At 36.0% G+C, this 15,557-nt stretch overlaps 1 protein-coding gene across 2 annotated transcripts in view; it reads right to left on the reverse strand.

Annotated features, from left to right (window-relative positions):
- The window catches only part of LOC127620824 (G protein-coupled receptor kinase 5-like), an 83,130-nt gene that overhangs the window by 16,043 nt on the left and 51,530 nt on the right, over positions 1-15,557 (reverse strand). For both annotated transcript variants that reach the window (XM_052094080.1, XM_052094079.1), the window contains exons 3-8: positions 14,700-14,812; positions 5,918-5,995; positions 5,734-5,831; positions 3,628-3,720; positions 2,848-2,911; positions 560-700 (exon numbers count right to left, since the gene is read on the reverse strand). In XM_052094080.1, the coding sequence (XP_051950040.1) occupies positions 560-700; positions 2,848-2,911; positions 3,628-3,720; positions 5,734-5,831; positions 5,918-5,995; positions 14,700-14,812 (587 nt within the window). The remainder of the gene's footprint in view (positions 1-559; positions 701-2,847; positions 2,912-3,627; positions 3,721-5,733; positions 5,832-5,917; positions 5,996-14,699; positions 14,813-15,557) is intronic.

The raw sequence follows: 15,557 nt of genomic DNA on the forward strand, positions 1-15,557 counted from the left end.
CACTTTTTCCATACAATGAAAATGAATGGTGACTGAGGCTAAAAGTATCCTTTTGTGTTCCACAGAACAAAGAAACTCATATGGGTTTGGAACAACATGTGTCAGTGAATGATGACAGAATGTTTATATATTGGTTGCACTGTCCCATTAAGTGTCTATTTATTAAATCATTTGAATCTAACAATCTTTTAATATATTGGATATACATACAAATTTAAATACATTTTAAAAGCCCAAAGAGTTTCAAATATTTTTGTACTCCTGGTACAAAATAGAAACCCACTCCAGCCATGCTTCAGAAAACATGATGGAATACACTGGAATAACTTAAGTTATTTATGTACTCATGAAATCAGATTACAAGTGGTCACTGGAGATGTATGCTAGTACCAGGTGAAAATAGTGATCTGTCTCAGCTGACCACTTGTGCTCAAATCACCAGATGGATGACGGATGTGTACACCAGGTGTAAACAGAGCCAGGGTGAAGAGGGAACCTGAGATGAAAGACCAAGTGGAGTGAAATGGAAGAAATAGATAAATGAACGGATTCCACTTACCACAAACCTGCTGTTGACCTTCTCAAGAATCTGTTTCTCATTGAGGGCCATGGCCTCCCCCTTCCTCTTCTTTATCCTTTTCTTCTCCAGCTTTTTACAGGCATACATTTTACCTGTGGCTCTCACCTGGCACGCACACACCTGGGCACATATGGACAGGTATTATCACCACAAACACGCACTGAAAGTTTGATATAGCCCAACCTACCTCAAATACAGTATTAAATATGTTAAAGCACCCATAAAGTGAGACTATCTACTCTAAAACCTAGTAAGATATTTTTAGGCACCAAATAAACACTCATGATACAAAAGGTAAGCAGCATCATTGTGCTGCCTGCTAAGATCCCTTGTTTTCTCCAAATTCCAAGGCAATTATTGTGACAAGCCCAGTGGAAAAAAATAATAAAATTAAAAAAATCACTCCAAGATGGCGGACATACGTATATAAATTGGAATATTTGATGGAGCGCAAATTCGAACTAAGGGATCTCAAGATGTGTTCAAAGTATTAAACTATATTTAACTTGACACAGTGACCTAAAAAGTTTATGTTTATGACGCAATGCACCAGAGAGGCTACACAAGCATGTCTGATGCTTGTTGAAATTGACGGGTCCTTAAACAAGACCTCATAATAAATCTCCAACTGATTGATAAATTCACATGTGAAATGATTGTTGTGAACTGTATGCCCATGATTGACTTATGTTACAATAATATGGTAGTAAACAATAAATGTTATTCTAAAGCTGCTTTTTGTATTGTCTTATCAATGATTAAAACTTCTGCAACAAGAAAGTAATTTTAATGCATTTGAATTATCTAATATATCTATATCTATCTATCTATCTATCTATCTATCTATCTATCTATATATATAAAAAATAAGTTTTTTATATTTAAAGATAACTATGTATAATTATTTCATCATTATATATTGAAATATTGTTATATGAGGGGCTTTCTCAGCAAATATTTGTATATGCGATTAATCACAATTAATTAATCAGGACATTTAATTAATTTGATTATAAATAAATATGTAATCGATTGACAGCCCTACTATAAATACATGTGTATTTAATTCAATACTGAAAAGTAGCTCCATCTATTTAAAAATGTACTATTTTGTCCAATAGGTGTATTTTTGTGCATATCAGAGTGTCATGTCATTAGCTTAGCAACATGCTAACATCACACTAGTGGAACTGTGAGCTTTAGCGATTGTGAGTCTCTTGTGCAATTCATGTGAGAAACACTTTTTGTGATGCACACGAGTAGACATTTTGTCCAATATTTGTCTGTACCATGTATTTTTTGTATGTTTGCTTAGCAACATGCTAACATCACACTTCAGTGAAGTCTACTGTGTCTCTTGGGTGATTCACATGAGGAATGATATTTTTGTGATGCCCATGAGTTGCCATTTTGTCCAATATTTGTGAGTGCTATGTATTTTTTGTGCACATAAGTGTATTGTATCATTAGCTTTGCAACATGCTAACATTATACTTTTGTGGAATCTACTGCGAGTATTAGCAGAGTCTCTTGTACGATTCATGAGAGGAATGATATTTGTTTGATGACCGTTAAGAGTAGCCATTTTGTCCAATACTTGTGTGTACTTAGTATATTTTGTGCACTTTATGGTATTGCATCATTAGCTTAGCAACATGCTAACATCAGACTCTAGTGGAATCAACAGAGTCTCTTTTGCGATTCACGTAAGAAACACAATTTTTATGATCCACATAAGTAGCCATTATTTCCAATATTTGTTTCTATGTATTTTTTGTGCAAATTACCATTCCACGTCATTAGTTTAACAACATGCTAACCATGGCTGCAGGTAGGAATTCTTGGGCTCTTACTCAGGGGGTGGGGGGCTTACCCGGACGGCATTTATGTTTGCGCGCTGTCTCCATGTTTATATCCGCGTCTCACGCAGAATGCGTTTAGATCCCCCCCAAATCCAGGCCCCCCTCAAGCCTAGCCCAAAAGGTTCAGCTGTACCCCCTTACTGGTGGCCTTGATGCTAACATCAAACTCTTGTGGAATTAAGTGTGAGCGTTAGCGGAGTCTCTTCTGTGATTCACGTGAGGAACACTATTTGTGTGATGCTCATGTTTAATGTCACTAATGAGGTTCCATGACAGTTAGGATGCTTGGAAGGTAGTTGCCTATGTAGATAGTAGGCAGCCCAGTAGGTTTTGCAACAGAGCTATTGATACTCTTATTGCAGATCCAAACAGATCTCTCGCATACGCTTTGCAGATCATCCTCACCTCCCCAAAGCCTCCTTTCCCCAGAACTCTGTATTGGCGAAAAGTGTCTTTTGTGATGGGCTGTCTGAAAACAAGACCACAACATCTGACATCAAACCAGCACAAACAGGAAACAGCTGTATTTTCACATTCAGATCCATTCTTTAAAACTAGGCACAAGCTACATAATAATTACAATCATATAGTTAATAGGAAACACATTTTCCACCTCATTTGTGAAACAAAGTCTTCTTAGAATTGTGTGGGGAAAAGGGGGAGGGAATACTAATTTGTTTAGTATTTTGCTATGGATCACTTAAGCAAAGTTGTTTATGAATCTGATATCTGTAAGAGTGACTTGAGATTGTCATGGCCCAAACATAAAGTGTTTCTGACTTGTTGCGTTCATGTGTTAACAATTACACTAACAAATAATTTAACTGGATTAATGTCGGAACCACTGTTACAGCTGAATATGATTAAGCCAGATGAAACAAAAGCAGGACTTCTGGTTTAGTCAGAGCTAAAAAAAAACCTGTAAAACAAAGAATGCAACTGTGCACAAATGGTTGACACATTACTAATTATAGTGTCCACCCAAAATATGATTTATAAATGAGAGGATTATATGAAACGAATGAAGTCATTTCAATGAAGGCAGTTTGCTATTTTAACAATCTGCCTTTGTTGTGGATATAAAACTTGCCTCCTCTATGCCCTGTAATAGATTTGGAATTAAAATGACAAGTAGTCTAAAAGGGTAAGGGATAAAGAAAATAAAGAAAGACAAATTTCACCAACCTTTCTAGCATCTTCCACTGGAGGAAGCGGTCACAGTACATGCTGTTCTGATAGTCAACAAAGGGAGCACCACTCAAATAGTCATGAAGAGCTCTGCGAGATTACAAACAACAGTGCAAATGCTTAAAAAACAAAAACAAAGAACTTCTAAAAGAGAAAACCGTCTGAGCAGTGGCCTTGCAGTTAGCACACATGTTCATGTCCAGCCAACCTTCCCGTTTCAAAAGGAAATACATCAACAAAAAGAAATCTGCACTTGCCAAGGGATTCAATTAAAATCTAAACATTTTATGAGGTGTCTGAAAGAGGAAAGGTTGGGTGTGGGGTTAATGTGTAGTAATTAGCATACTTTATAAAACAAACTCTGATAGCACACGTTCATCACCCAGTCATCTGTTTAATGTGCGTGTTTACATCTGTAGGACATAATTTTACATTGTTTTCTCTTAAGCAATACGTCTTTAAGATGTGTCAATAAGTATGTCTTGGATGTAGACCAAGATATTCAACAGATGTCTTTGAGACATTCATGATTTAGAATGTTTGCAAATATGATCTTAAGATGATTAGCAGATGTTTATTAGAAAGTGATGCTTTCCAGAGGAAACGCTCTTAAACAGACATCTTGTAGATATACAGTACTGTGCAAACGTTTTAGGCATTTGTGAAAAACGCTGCATAGTGAGGATGTCTTCAAAAATAATAACATAAATAGTATTCATTTATCACTTAATGTCATACAAAGTCCAGTAAACATAACAAAAAGCTAAATTAATATTCAGTGTGACCACCTTTGCCTTTAAAACAGCACCAATTCTCCTAGTTACACCTGGACGACATCTTGTTTTGTCATGTTGGAAGATAGGATGTTCCAAGCTTCTTGAAGAATTTGCCACATTTCTTCTATCTATTTAGACTGTCTCAATTGCTTCTGTCTCTTTATGTAATCTCAGATTGACTCAATGTTCAGTGATGGGCTCTGAGGGGGCAATGCCATCTGTTGTTCTAATAATTTCTATTTGCAAAAGTAATGTTTGTGAGTCTAACATTTATATTCCCCATTGACACACTAAAGCCGAAGATATAAATAACCATCTTAAGATAAATGCTTTTGTGAAACATCTTATGTGCCTTAGACATTTACACAGTGCTGTATATGTCCTTAATGGTCAATAGACTACTTGCACTGAGCCTCATGATGTACATCGTCTTTGAAATAAAGCGATTTGTAAACGCAAATAACCAGAAACTAGCAATGTGCCATAGTTGCCTAGTTCCCGAAACTCCACTTTAAATGAGTGTTCGGAAAAAGAAAGTCATCTGAGAAAAGCAATGGCTGATAAACACTCCAAGCATATTTCACTGTTTCCCCTCACACAGAGAACTGTTGCAGACATTTAACTACAGATCTGCTTGAACCACAACTGACAGAAGGTTGAAGGATACTAGTAAAGGGTGTCAGTACCAGCGCTCTTTGAACGAAACAACTACATGCTTCAAAACACTGCAATGCTCCATGTGTGAGGAAGGAGAGATACCTGATAAACACATGCATCACCTTGTTTTTATTAAATGTATTTTTTAATTTATATTTGTTTAATTGTTTTATTGATAAGTACATTGTTAAAATGTAAAAGCATAAGTAGAAGAGATGCCAAAGAGGAGTTATAATGCTTGAGATGGATTAAATAAAAAAATTATTAGATTTTTAATTTGAGATTAAAACAGATTGATTCTGTGCTCAGTGATTTTTAAAGCCTGGTCAGAGTAAGAGAATCGCTAATTTATTTTTAAATATATCTATCTGGGACATTTAACCAATGTAAAGTAATTTGCAATCATTATATGGTGAAATTTATCGTGGCTCAACAGGTATGAAATATCCTCAATGAACAAAACACATGTTAATGAGACGGTCCGACTCCTGCAGGTTATATATGTTTGAATTATTAATTATTAAAAGTAGAATTTATTTTCTGCCTTCCCAAGAATAAATGCTAAATGCTATAACCAGAAATGCACGAGCAACACTAAGTAGAACGCAGAGGCAGTTGTGAAAGTAGTCCATTGGAGGTCCTTGAGTTGGAGTTTGTTTGTGTGTCATACTTGCGACAGTCACTGAAGATCTCTTTGCAGGGACTCAGTTCAAGATTCTCTCTGCAGCTCTCAGCAAGACCCTCGGCTACATCCACACACTCGGGGGACTGTTGGAGTAACACTGTACTCTCAGGTTACTGATACACATATAATCTCAAATCAACATGAACACAAATGGAAAGTTAAGTCACACCTGCTTGGTGAGAAACTTCTTGATGATCTCATCTCCATGACTCTTTCTCTTCTCGTCTGGCGTCACCTCGTAGTCTTCCTGAATGACCAGATACAAACAGAGGACATATGGACAAACGAACCATAAAATAATCAAATAGAAATAAGTAGGTACTAGTGTTGCATGCATAGCAATACAATAATCAAATTTACATGGATGTGCTTAGAACAATTATGCTTAATATGCTGACAATGTGTCTGGTCATGTAAACGTATTAAACACTTTATCAGTTTGAGTTCATAAACTGGACGTTGCAGGTATGCAACTTTACCGACATTCTTACCAGCTAATCTAATTTGCGTAAAAAGTAGAGTATAACATGTAAACATGTTTTTTTGCATTGACAGATTAAAAAAGAAAAGATGATTTTAGGAGTTATCAGCATATTAGTGTGCATGTAAACAATCACAACACAGCTTACGATGGTAAAGGTGTTTACATAAAATGCAAAATCGGGGTAATGCAAAAATCTACAATTTGATTTCCATTGGTTTTCACTTAAACTGCGCATGACCTTAACTTGATAAAGGAAACCGTTTAAGGCATTATAATCAATGTAAGATCATAAATCTAAATGTGCTCACTATTTTAAAATAAACCAGTTTCCCAAATGCTACCCTTGTCTGTCATTGGTCAGCCCTATTAGACAGTCCTGTCCCAAACTGACACCACTGGTGTCAGGCTGGTCAACCTTTTCAACTCTTTAGCATTATTGGACTGCCACCTGCAAGTTTAAGCTCACCATTTACACGTACTGTAGACTAATTGCAAAAAATTGGTCTAATTTTCAGTTCATGCAACACCCTTATTGTTTATTAAAATATCTTGGCATCTGAGTGGACTAGCAACTCAATTTAGATGTCACGGAAAAGCTGAGATCCTCCCCTGTGCGAGAATGAATAACATTTTATCATCAGTAGTCGATAAAAAAACATTTCTGATGATTTGTTTAGCATGTTTTTCCTGCTGGACCACATATTTTGTTCTGCACATCTAAGAAATCAAATTAGATTACTCACACAAGCAAGCTCACAGACAAGTAACAAAAAAAGTAACTTTTTTTACCTACGTAAAAGGAGATATAAAGCTTTTTGCTATTTGGGGCTTACAGCTGCATTGATTGGTGCTGTAAAGAGACGTTTATATTTAGGGAAAGAGACGTTTATATTTAGGGTTGGGGGGGTTATTTTTTAATATATTCCAATACAGATAACAGAATACGTCAGTAATGTATTCTAAATACTTTGGATTACTTCTTCAGCACTGGTAGATTTTTCCACTTGTTTTGACTATAAAAAGACAAAATACACATGTTAAAAATACATTCTCTGAAAAAACAAAATATCTTATGCAGAGATAAATCAAATTGATCTTGTTTTAAGGATTTCAAAAATATATATTTTTACAGGAAAACAATACAAAAATTATCATGAAGAATAAGATTTTTGTCCTAATATCAAAGGTCTTACTAGAAAATAAATTATGATCTAACTTTGTGATTTGATTATTGATTGATAATTATGATTTTCTTGATAATTTGTCTTGTGTCTGGTAACATGTGCATGTAAAATGCCTAGAAATAACATTTTAGCTTAGCGTAAAGCTGACAATTTACACAAGGTTTATTTCTATTCCTTCTACTCCAAACTTACTTCAAGCTTACTTCTCTGTCTGCTCATATGAATGCAATGACAAACTTTCTTATGATGTGTTGCATTCATATGCAACACATCATAAGAAAGTTTTTCATTGGTGTTCAAATGCACGTTGGATCGCATCATTTATATGTATAAATGTTTTCCATCTGAAAGGACTAAATATTAAATGAAACAAATGACAATAAAAATCAAATTAATCTCTTCAGTAATCAAAACACTTTTTGAATGTAACTGTATTCTAATTACCAATGATTTAAATTGTAACTGTAGTGGAATGCAGTTACTTAAATTTTGTATTTTAAAAAAGTAGTCCTGTTACATGTATTCTGTAACTCCCCAACCCCGTTTATATATTTGATGTCTTTCACTTTGTGATTCTTGTAAAAAAACTCCAGAGAATAAAGACTTTTATATGCATCTAGGTTGCACCAATTTGCGATGCGATTACTTTCAAGGCTTATTTTGTTATTTTATGTACCATAAATGCAGAAGTGATGGTTCTCTATGAGAAGCTCAGATTCTAATCTTTCAAATGATACCCTTTATGCCTGACTTATGTATTTGAAGGCTTGAAAAATTTTTTCCCTTTTGGACCCACCGCTTAAACCTCTTTAAGAGGTAAAAGAAGTCGAGCAATATTTTTATGCCACAGTGTTTAAAATTGTCAGGAAAATCAGCCTACCAATGGACAACTTATAGTCGTTTCTGCACATTAAGCTGGGGAAAGAAAAATATTACAAAGTAAAAAAATTACAAACTTTTAATGAAATAGTTTTGCGATTATAGTTTTTGATGCATATTGCATCTTCCAAACTGGCAAGCTCAAATCTGATATAGCTTTATGCAATTATGAAGAGTCAGGTTGAACAGGTCATTAAAATCAGGTTTATAAGCTGAATTTGCCAAAAGTTTACCAAGTACTTGGCATTCAATTGAAATGAACTAAATTGAAATTAAATTACACACACCAGAATATTCAGCTTTGCTCTCATGATTGTATCTAATTTCACATGTGTCCTCCCTAAACATCATGTAAAAAAGCAAACTTGGCCAAACTGCTTGTGTGGCGGTTCTTGGACTGAATAAGCTGCAATAGTAAAAAAAATGTCAAGACTAGTAAAACAAAGATGGACAGGAGTGCATAAAATGAATAAAAATCCCTTTTCAACACTGGAAGACTGAAACTACAGTCCCCGAATACATAGTCGTCATCTCTGCCAGTATCCATTTCTATATGCTGAATGAGGTAGAAACATCATTTAACTCTGTCTGCGAGTGATTAAACAATGAATGAGCTCCACAGTCTGGCACTTCCTCTTCCTAAGGACCAGAAATGTGCCTGTGTGTGTTTGTGTGCCTATGTTTGTGTGTTGGAGTGTGATACTCGATGACACCCTCATCAACACCCTCTCCAGCCCTCGTGCTCTGCGGGTAACATTACGCAAGACTCACCGTAAGACCACACGCGCCCCCTGACTGATGTAAACACATACACACAAGTGGTTGTGCCCACACCAAAGCATATGTATCCATAAATAGGTTTTCACACAAATCAAGTGTCCACACACGTCACATGGACCCACTGTAGGGAACGAAAGGCACATACACATATGCTTAATGACCGCACACACACATGCTTCATGAAGCCCAGCGTGTGTGACTTCAGGTTGCTTGGTAACCAGCCAGTCAACATGGCAGGATTCCGTAAGGGCCTGGAGCGCCACAGCATGACCCAGCAGCGTCACTACTACATTGAACGTCATTACATAGTGGGAGACTGTGCGCGTGTGTGCATACTGCGTCTCGACACACAGTGCCGTATGATTTTTATTCCCCTTAACATTTGGCAATTCCTCTGTTGGAATAATTAAAATTGCACTTTGAGTAATGACGGAAGCAAAGAATGTTAATGGTAATGTTACAACTGCAACAGATAGTTGCGTTTGGAAAGAGGATGATGGCTAAAAGGAATAGTTCACCAAAAAAATGTATTCACCCTCTTTTAACTCTAAACCTGTGTTACTTTCTTCCATGACACACAGAAGAAATTTTAAGAATGTAGTGGTTGCTGTTGCCTCAAAGGATGCATAAAGTATCAAAAAGTCAAATAATAGCTTTTTGTGAGGAAAAGACTGAAATTTAAGTTGTTATTCACTGAAAACCTTGAATAAACAGCACAAATCATTGATTGGAGTCAAATCTTTTCAATTAATCGTTTGATCCAGTTCAGAAACCCTCATCCAAAAAGCTACTGTATGGCTTCATTGTTGGATTGTAGCACATGAGTCTACAAACCAATTTAATAATACTTTTATGATGATTTTGCATCCCTTTTGAAGTTTGAAAGCTCCAGTCCTCATTCATTGTAACTGCATGAAAAAGAGCAGTATATTCTCAAACAATTTTCCTTAAGTATTCCACGAACAAAAGAAAGTCAATTGGTTTTGAAAGGACATGTGGGTAAGTAAATTACAAAATTTTAATATTAGGGAGAACTTTTCCTTTAAATTCTGCTTTTCAGCCTTCTCTTGACCTTTTTGCAAATGGGAAATGATGGAATTTGCAGGGGAATTTGCAATGCCTGAATGTTAAAGGTCACAGCATGGAAAAAAGCAGCAAATACTCACAATAACACACACTAAGAGAGAGAGCGCTCCAACCATAATAGTGGTTTGAGAAAGGACCAACGTCAGTGGCTCTGAATGGTACAGTAGAGCGATCAGGCCAAAACAAATGGCTGGCTGCCTCTGACTCAGGGTAACTGGGCCAATCTGATGTGTGTGATAACATCAGACTGTTCTGCCTAGGCCGAGATGGAAAAACAAAACACAGTCCAAACAGATCGGTGACTAATACGTCTCGTTTGCGTTTGTGTATAAACGCATAAACCCAAATAGTGTGTGAAGAGGCCTAAAATTAAAGCAACATTGAGGATACCATTACTACTTAATGCACTTTTTATCTGAATTAAAAAATGGACAGTTCACCCAAAAATGAAAATCCAGTCAACATTTACTCACCCTCATGTTGTTCGAAACCAGTGTGAATTTATTTTCTTCCATGGAACACAAAATGAGATGTTAGCCTCAGTCACCTTCAACTTTCATTGTACCTTGTTTTTCTTACAATGAAAGTGAATGGTGACTGAGGTTGTCATTCTGTCTACATCTTTTGGGTTCCACAAAAGAAAAAACAACATTTGGACAACATGAAGTTAAGTAAATGATGGGCGAATTTTCATTTTTGACTGAAATATCCCTAAGTTTCTTGAAGAATGTGTACTAGTTTCACAATCCTTATCTCACGACTCACAAGTATATTTATAGTCTCTGTGATTTAAACTTTCATAAAAAAGTTAGTGTTGGTAAGTTTGATTCATTTCAATTAATCGGTTCAAATTTTTTCAGTAAATTGATTCAACAATTCATATGTATCTTTATTCAAAAATGCTTCAATGCATTGTTGTATTGGTACATAATAATGAAAATTGTACATGTACTTGGCAACAATAGCTGCTTTGTCAAGGATGGGTAAAAATCACAAGCCATTTTAGAGCAATATACAAATCGAGATGTAGCCTTTATTTAATATTTTCAAAACGCTTCAAGTTTAAATGAAACGGAAGTTGTGACCGACTTTACCTCGTATTTTGACGTATTTCCGAGTGAACAAGAAAAAAACTTAGGGCTTTTGAGTTTTTCCATTAGTTGTTAATTAGATTAGGCGGTTGCAAAGTGAAATGGAGTCAGATCTGAATGTGAGTTTGCAGTGGACACGCACCCCTACCACACTGGTGCTCGAGTCAGAGCCAGATATCAGTGTAATTGAGAACTGATCTCAGCACATTTATGATCAAAATATCAACATAAAAGCACAAGCACATTGCAGTCTCTGCTTACGAAGAGGCTGTAGCCACTGAAAAACGAGTGAGTAAAAGATTTTGAACGTTCTGAATCACAATACAATAAATATAAAGGAAAGAAAATGACTTGTGCTGTGCATCCCAAGATAACCGCATTCAAAAATATAAATAAGCTCCAGAGGCATCCGAAGCATTGTATTCATTAGTGATCATCTCAGCAATTTAGGCGTGAAATGTCTCAAACACAACCGCGAATTCACTGTTATTCCTCCTCATTCGAAATGTACATTCAAGTCAGCTGACCCGTAACCAAGGAAGTTTAGGAAAAGGACCAACAGTTTTGAAGGAAAACAGATGAAAATACACCTTGCCATCTTCACCAACATGCAACTGATGCTTCGTTCAACTCTACGCAAGGTTGTGATATTTATAAGAAAGGGGCGGGTTTTAAGCAGATGATCTCCATGATTGGAGACATCAGTCACCAGTCATAGGTAATGCGTACGCCACAAGAAAGAAATCTATTGCTTCACCGGATAATCGAGTTATGAAATTTGATTAAAGATAACGAGGTCAAAACATTTTTATAAAATAAAAACATACGCATGGATGAATCGTTCAAAATAAGATCAATACCATTTAATTAGAAAATAGATAGGGTGAATTTTCATTTCATGCCTACTTAAAAATATTGATAAAATGTTTTAAAGCTACATAGCCAGCACTACTTCACACTTTTTACCCTTCTCACAAATACACAGAGAGCGAGAGAGAGAGAGATCACACAGTGCAAACACAGACAGCGCTGTCTAACTCTCCACAACAATTGAGATCCCGCTACTTTCTGACATCAGAGCCAGCCTGAACCCCCCGCCCCCCCGGCACTTTCCTTATGGTGGCACGCACAAACACATGCATACACACATGCTACCTACAAAAAATATATATACATCAAATATACTCAAACATCTTGTGCTCTTTTCAGTACATTTCACTGTTAATCTTTAATCCTCTATTCAAGGTCTGATTTAGAACTGAAGTCGACCAGAAAAGGCACTACTTTTTTCTTCTTTGGCTTTAGATCACACTTTAATTGGGGGATTCTCACGAGACCGGCCAAGAACATATCTGAAACATATTTAACCCTTAAAAGACAAATGAAGAGTTCTATTTTGAATAAAGACAATTAAACCTCTTTTTTGCATTTTATTTTCTTGACAACTGTTTCCTCTCCAGTTCTTATTACTGTAATGCATCCAGATGTTTTACTTTATAGTTTGTAAATCTCATTATTTTCAAAGATCATTCTCATTAGATTATAGTAATGAAAATAATTCCTGTATACTTTTTAGGGCTGACGGAATTTATGTGTTAATGCATGCGATTAATAAAAAAAGTTATAAAGCGTTATTTTATCTTAATCGTGATTAACACATTTACAATTAATACAGCATAAACACTGGTGTGAAGGACGGAACCTTTGTAATGTGTACGCCAGGAGTCATTACACTAATGCACACTTCAAAACACACACTTAAGAGCCCTTTTACCAAGGAAGCCTACAAGCATAGCATAACGCAACGGTCCCACAGACATACTATGGGCGGTACTGTCATAACTTGCAAGTTGACTGTTATGCTCTCTCCTATAATAGAGCCGCAGAGGTCGTTATCTCAGTAAATAAAATAATTGCGGACAGCGCTGCCCTATGAGTGATACAATGATGGAGAAAGTAGCTCTAAGCCCTATTTGATGTACAAAACAATCGTGACAATCGTACAAAGACGTGAATCATGAACGCAGCTTCACGATTGCTGTAGGAAAGAGGATAGCCACAGTCTTCCGGCAGATTAATAGCATTGATGATGAGAGTTTAAGGGTGCTTTCACACTAGCACTTTGGCGCGCACCAAGGGTCGAATGACGTCCAAGTTCGGTTGGATAATGTGAATGCTGTTTTCCGAACTCTGGTGCACACCCGCGAATTGCACTCTGGAAAAGGTGGTTCGAGTATGGTTCATGTGAACTCTAGAATGAACGTAATCGTACCAAATCGCGGAAGCAAACTGCTTGTGATGACATACAATTCGCAATCGAACCAAGTGTGAAAGCACTCTAAGAGATTAAATGCCCATTGCAATGAATATGCAAACCTATGTGGGGACTAGTTCTTTCAATTAGTCAAACTCCCACTTAGACTTTGGGAAACATTTATGTTTACTTGAAATGTTGCTATTTTAGTGCATTTCTATGTTTGATTTTTTTTTATAAAGCATTATATAGCTACATATTGTTTTGTTTTCTTTCCTAAAAAGAAAGTAAATATATAAAGTGACAAATTTCAGCACTTTCAAAATCTGCAATTAATCTACAAAAAAATATGCGATTAAAAAAAATTATCAAATGACAGCACTAATACTTTTACATTTAAAGAATTTAAGTGAAGTTTAAGAAAATAAAGGAATGCAATTGTCTTCAAATAAATATGAGAATTATAAGCATTTGAAGGGAGTATGTGCAATAAATCTTAATGGTCCTAAATACAGATTTAAATTTCTTCATGTAAAATATATTTTCTTCATTCTTTTCATTTTCATTAATGTTTTTGTTGTTTTCTTTCAGACATTTGCTTGTATCTCTGAAACACATCCATAATGCTGCCCTATACAATTATAGCTAAAAACACAAAGCTTTTATGTTGAACTGAGGAGAGAATTACAGGACACCATAAACACTTTTTCCAAGATCTAAAAAACACAAATATGCCCGTTTTATGATGGTGATTTCCTGTCATGTCTAAGGTTGGTGGGTTTCAGACGGTTTGGGGTCTATAGGGCTGTTGAGGACACTGGACAATGGCCTCATTCAGTGACCACATGCCGGTCCTGATATTTTGGGCTTTACTCCATGATAGCCCAACTTAGTCATGTGGGAGGCAGGTTGTCCAGGCCAGTGGAACATTGCAGAGCTCGAAGAGATGGGGGTGGAGGGGGCAATAAGGATCCAGACAGAGGAGGGTTGACTTAGTATTTAAGAGAGCAAATGATTTAAAGGGAAATAGGATAACACTTTACAATGAACAATACTTATAAAACATGTACTACATGTTATTTTTCTACATATATGTATACGATTACATTAGTTGATGTAATATGGGTAACCATGAACAATGATTATAATAAACATTAAGCAAGATTAGAAAAAGAAAGTGTGTGTTGACATACCATAGCATCTAGAAGTTGTATGCAACGTTGCAGCTCTGGTCTGGTCTCACAGAAGAGGCGAAACAGAAGTCTCCCGATGGGCTGCTTCTCACACAGGCTGAAGTAATCTGGCTCTGAGACATACACAAATCAAAATACATACAGTCAACTACAGTTAATCAGGACTCTATGAATAGAAATAGCCAACACCATTTATACTTGGGCACCTTTGACATACTATTTTCAACATACAATCTTTAAATTACATACTAATCTTTATCTTGCACATGTAAACTCAGAGGCTCGGCAACAGAGAACAGCAAAGTGACATCATAGTTGGCGAATGAAGTCTGCGTTTATACTACACGCAGCGTTTTAAAATGACTGCCAAGTTACCTAATCTGATCCCAAAAACACCAAAATACGTCTCACATTGTCTTTGTGAAGTTTGAGGTTGTCCAAATGTAGCCTAATCTTATATGATGCTCAACACAGAGACTGGCTTCAAAATTTTCCTTTTTTAAATGTTAAGATATGAATGTAGCTAGCTACAATTTCCTCAGCTGGCATGAGCCAATATAAATAAAAAATGTCACATCCAAACTACACCATGTTTAGTTTTAACCAGGGATAGGAAATTTAATGTGTTAATTTCGGCGATTAATTGTTGACTGTTAAACACATTAAAAAAACGTAATGCAATGAATGCATTATCCATTTTTTTCCCCTTCACTTCCTATGACTACAACTGACATAAATACATTTCCAGGAGGTATATTTGACTGCACATCCTAGAATAGAAACTGATTGTGTGGAGCAGGGCATTCATTATGCTTATTCATTATGCGTGACGCATAATAAAAAATGGGAGTGATTTTA

Source organism: Xyrauchen texanus, chromosome 27 (genome assembly GCF_025860055.1).
Source record: "Xyrauchen texanus isolate HMW12.3.18 chromosome 27, RBS_HiC_50CHRs, whole genome shotgun sequence".
In the NCBI taxonomy this organism is placed as follows: Eukaryota; Metazoa; Chordata; class Actinopteri; order Cypriniformes; family Catostomidae; genus Xyrauchen; species Xyrauchen texanus.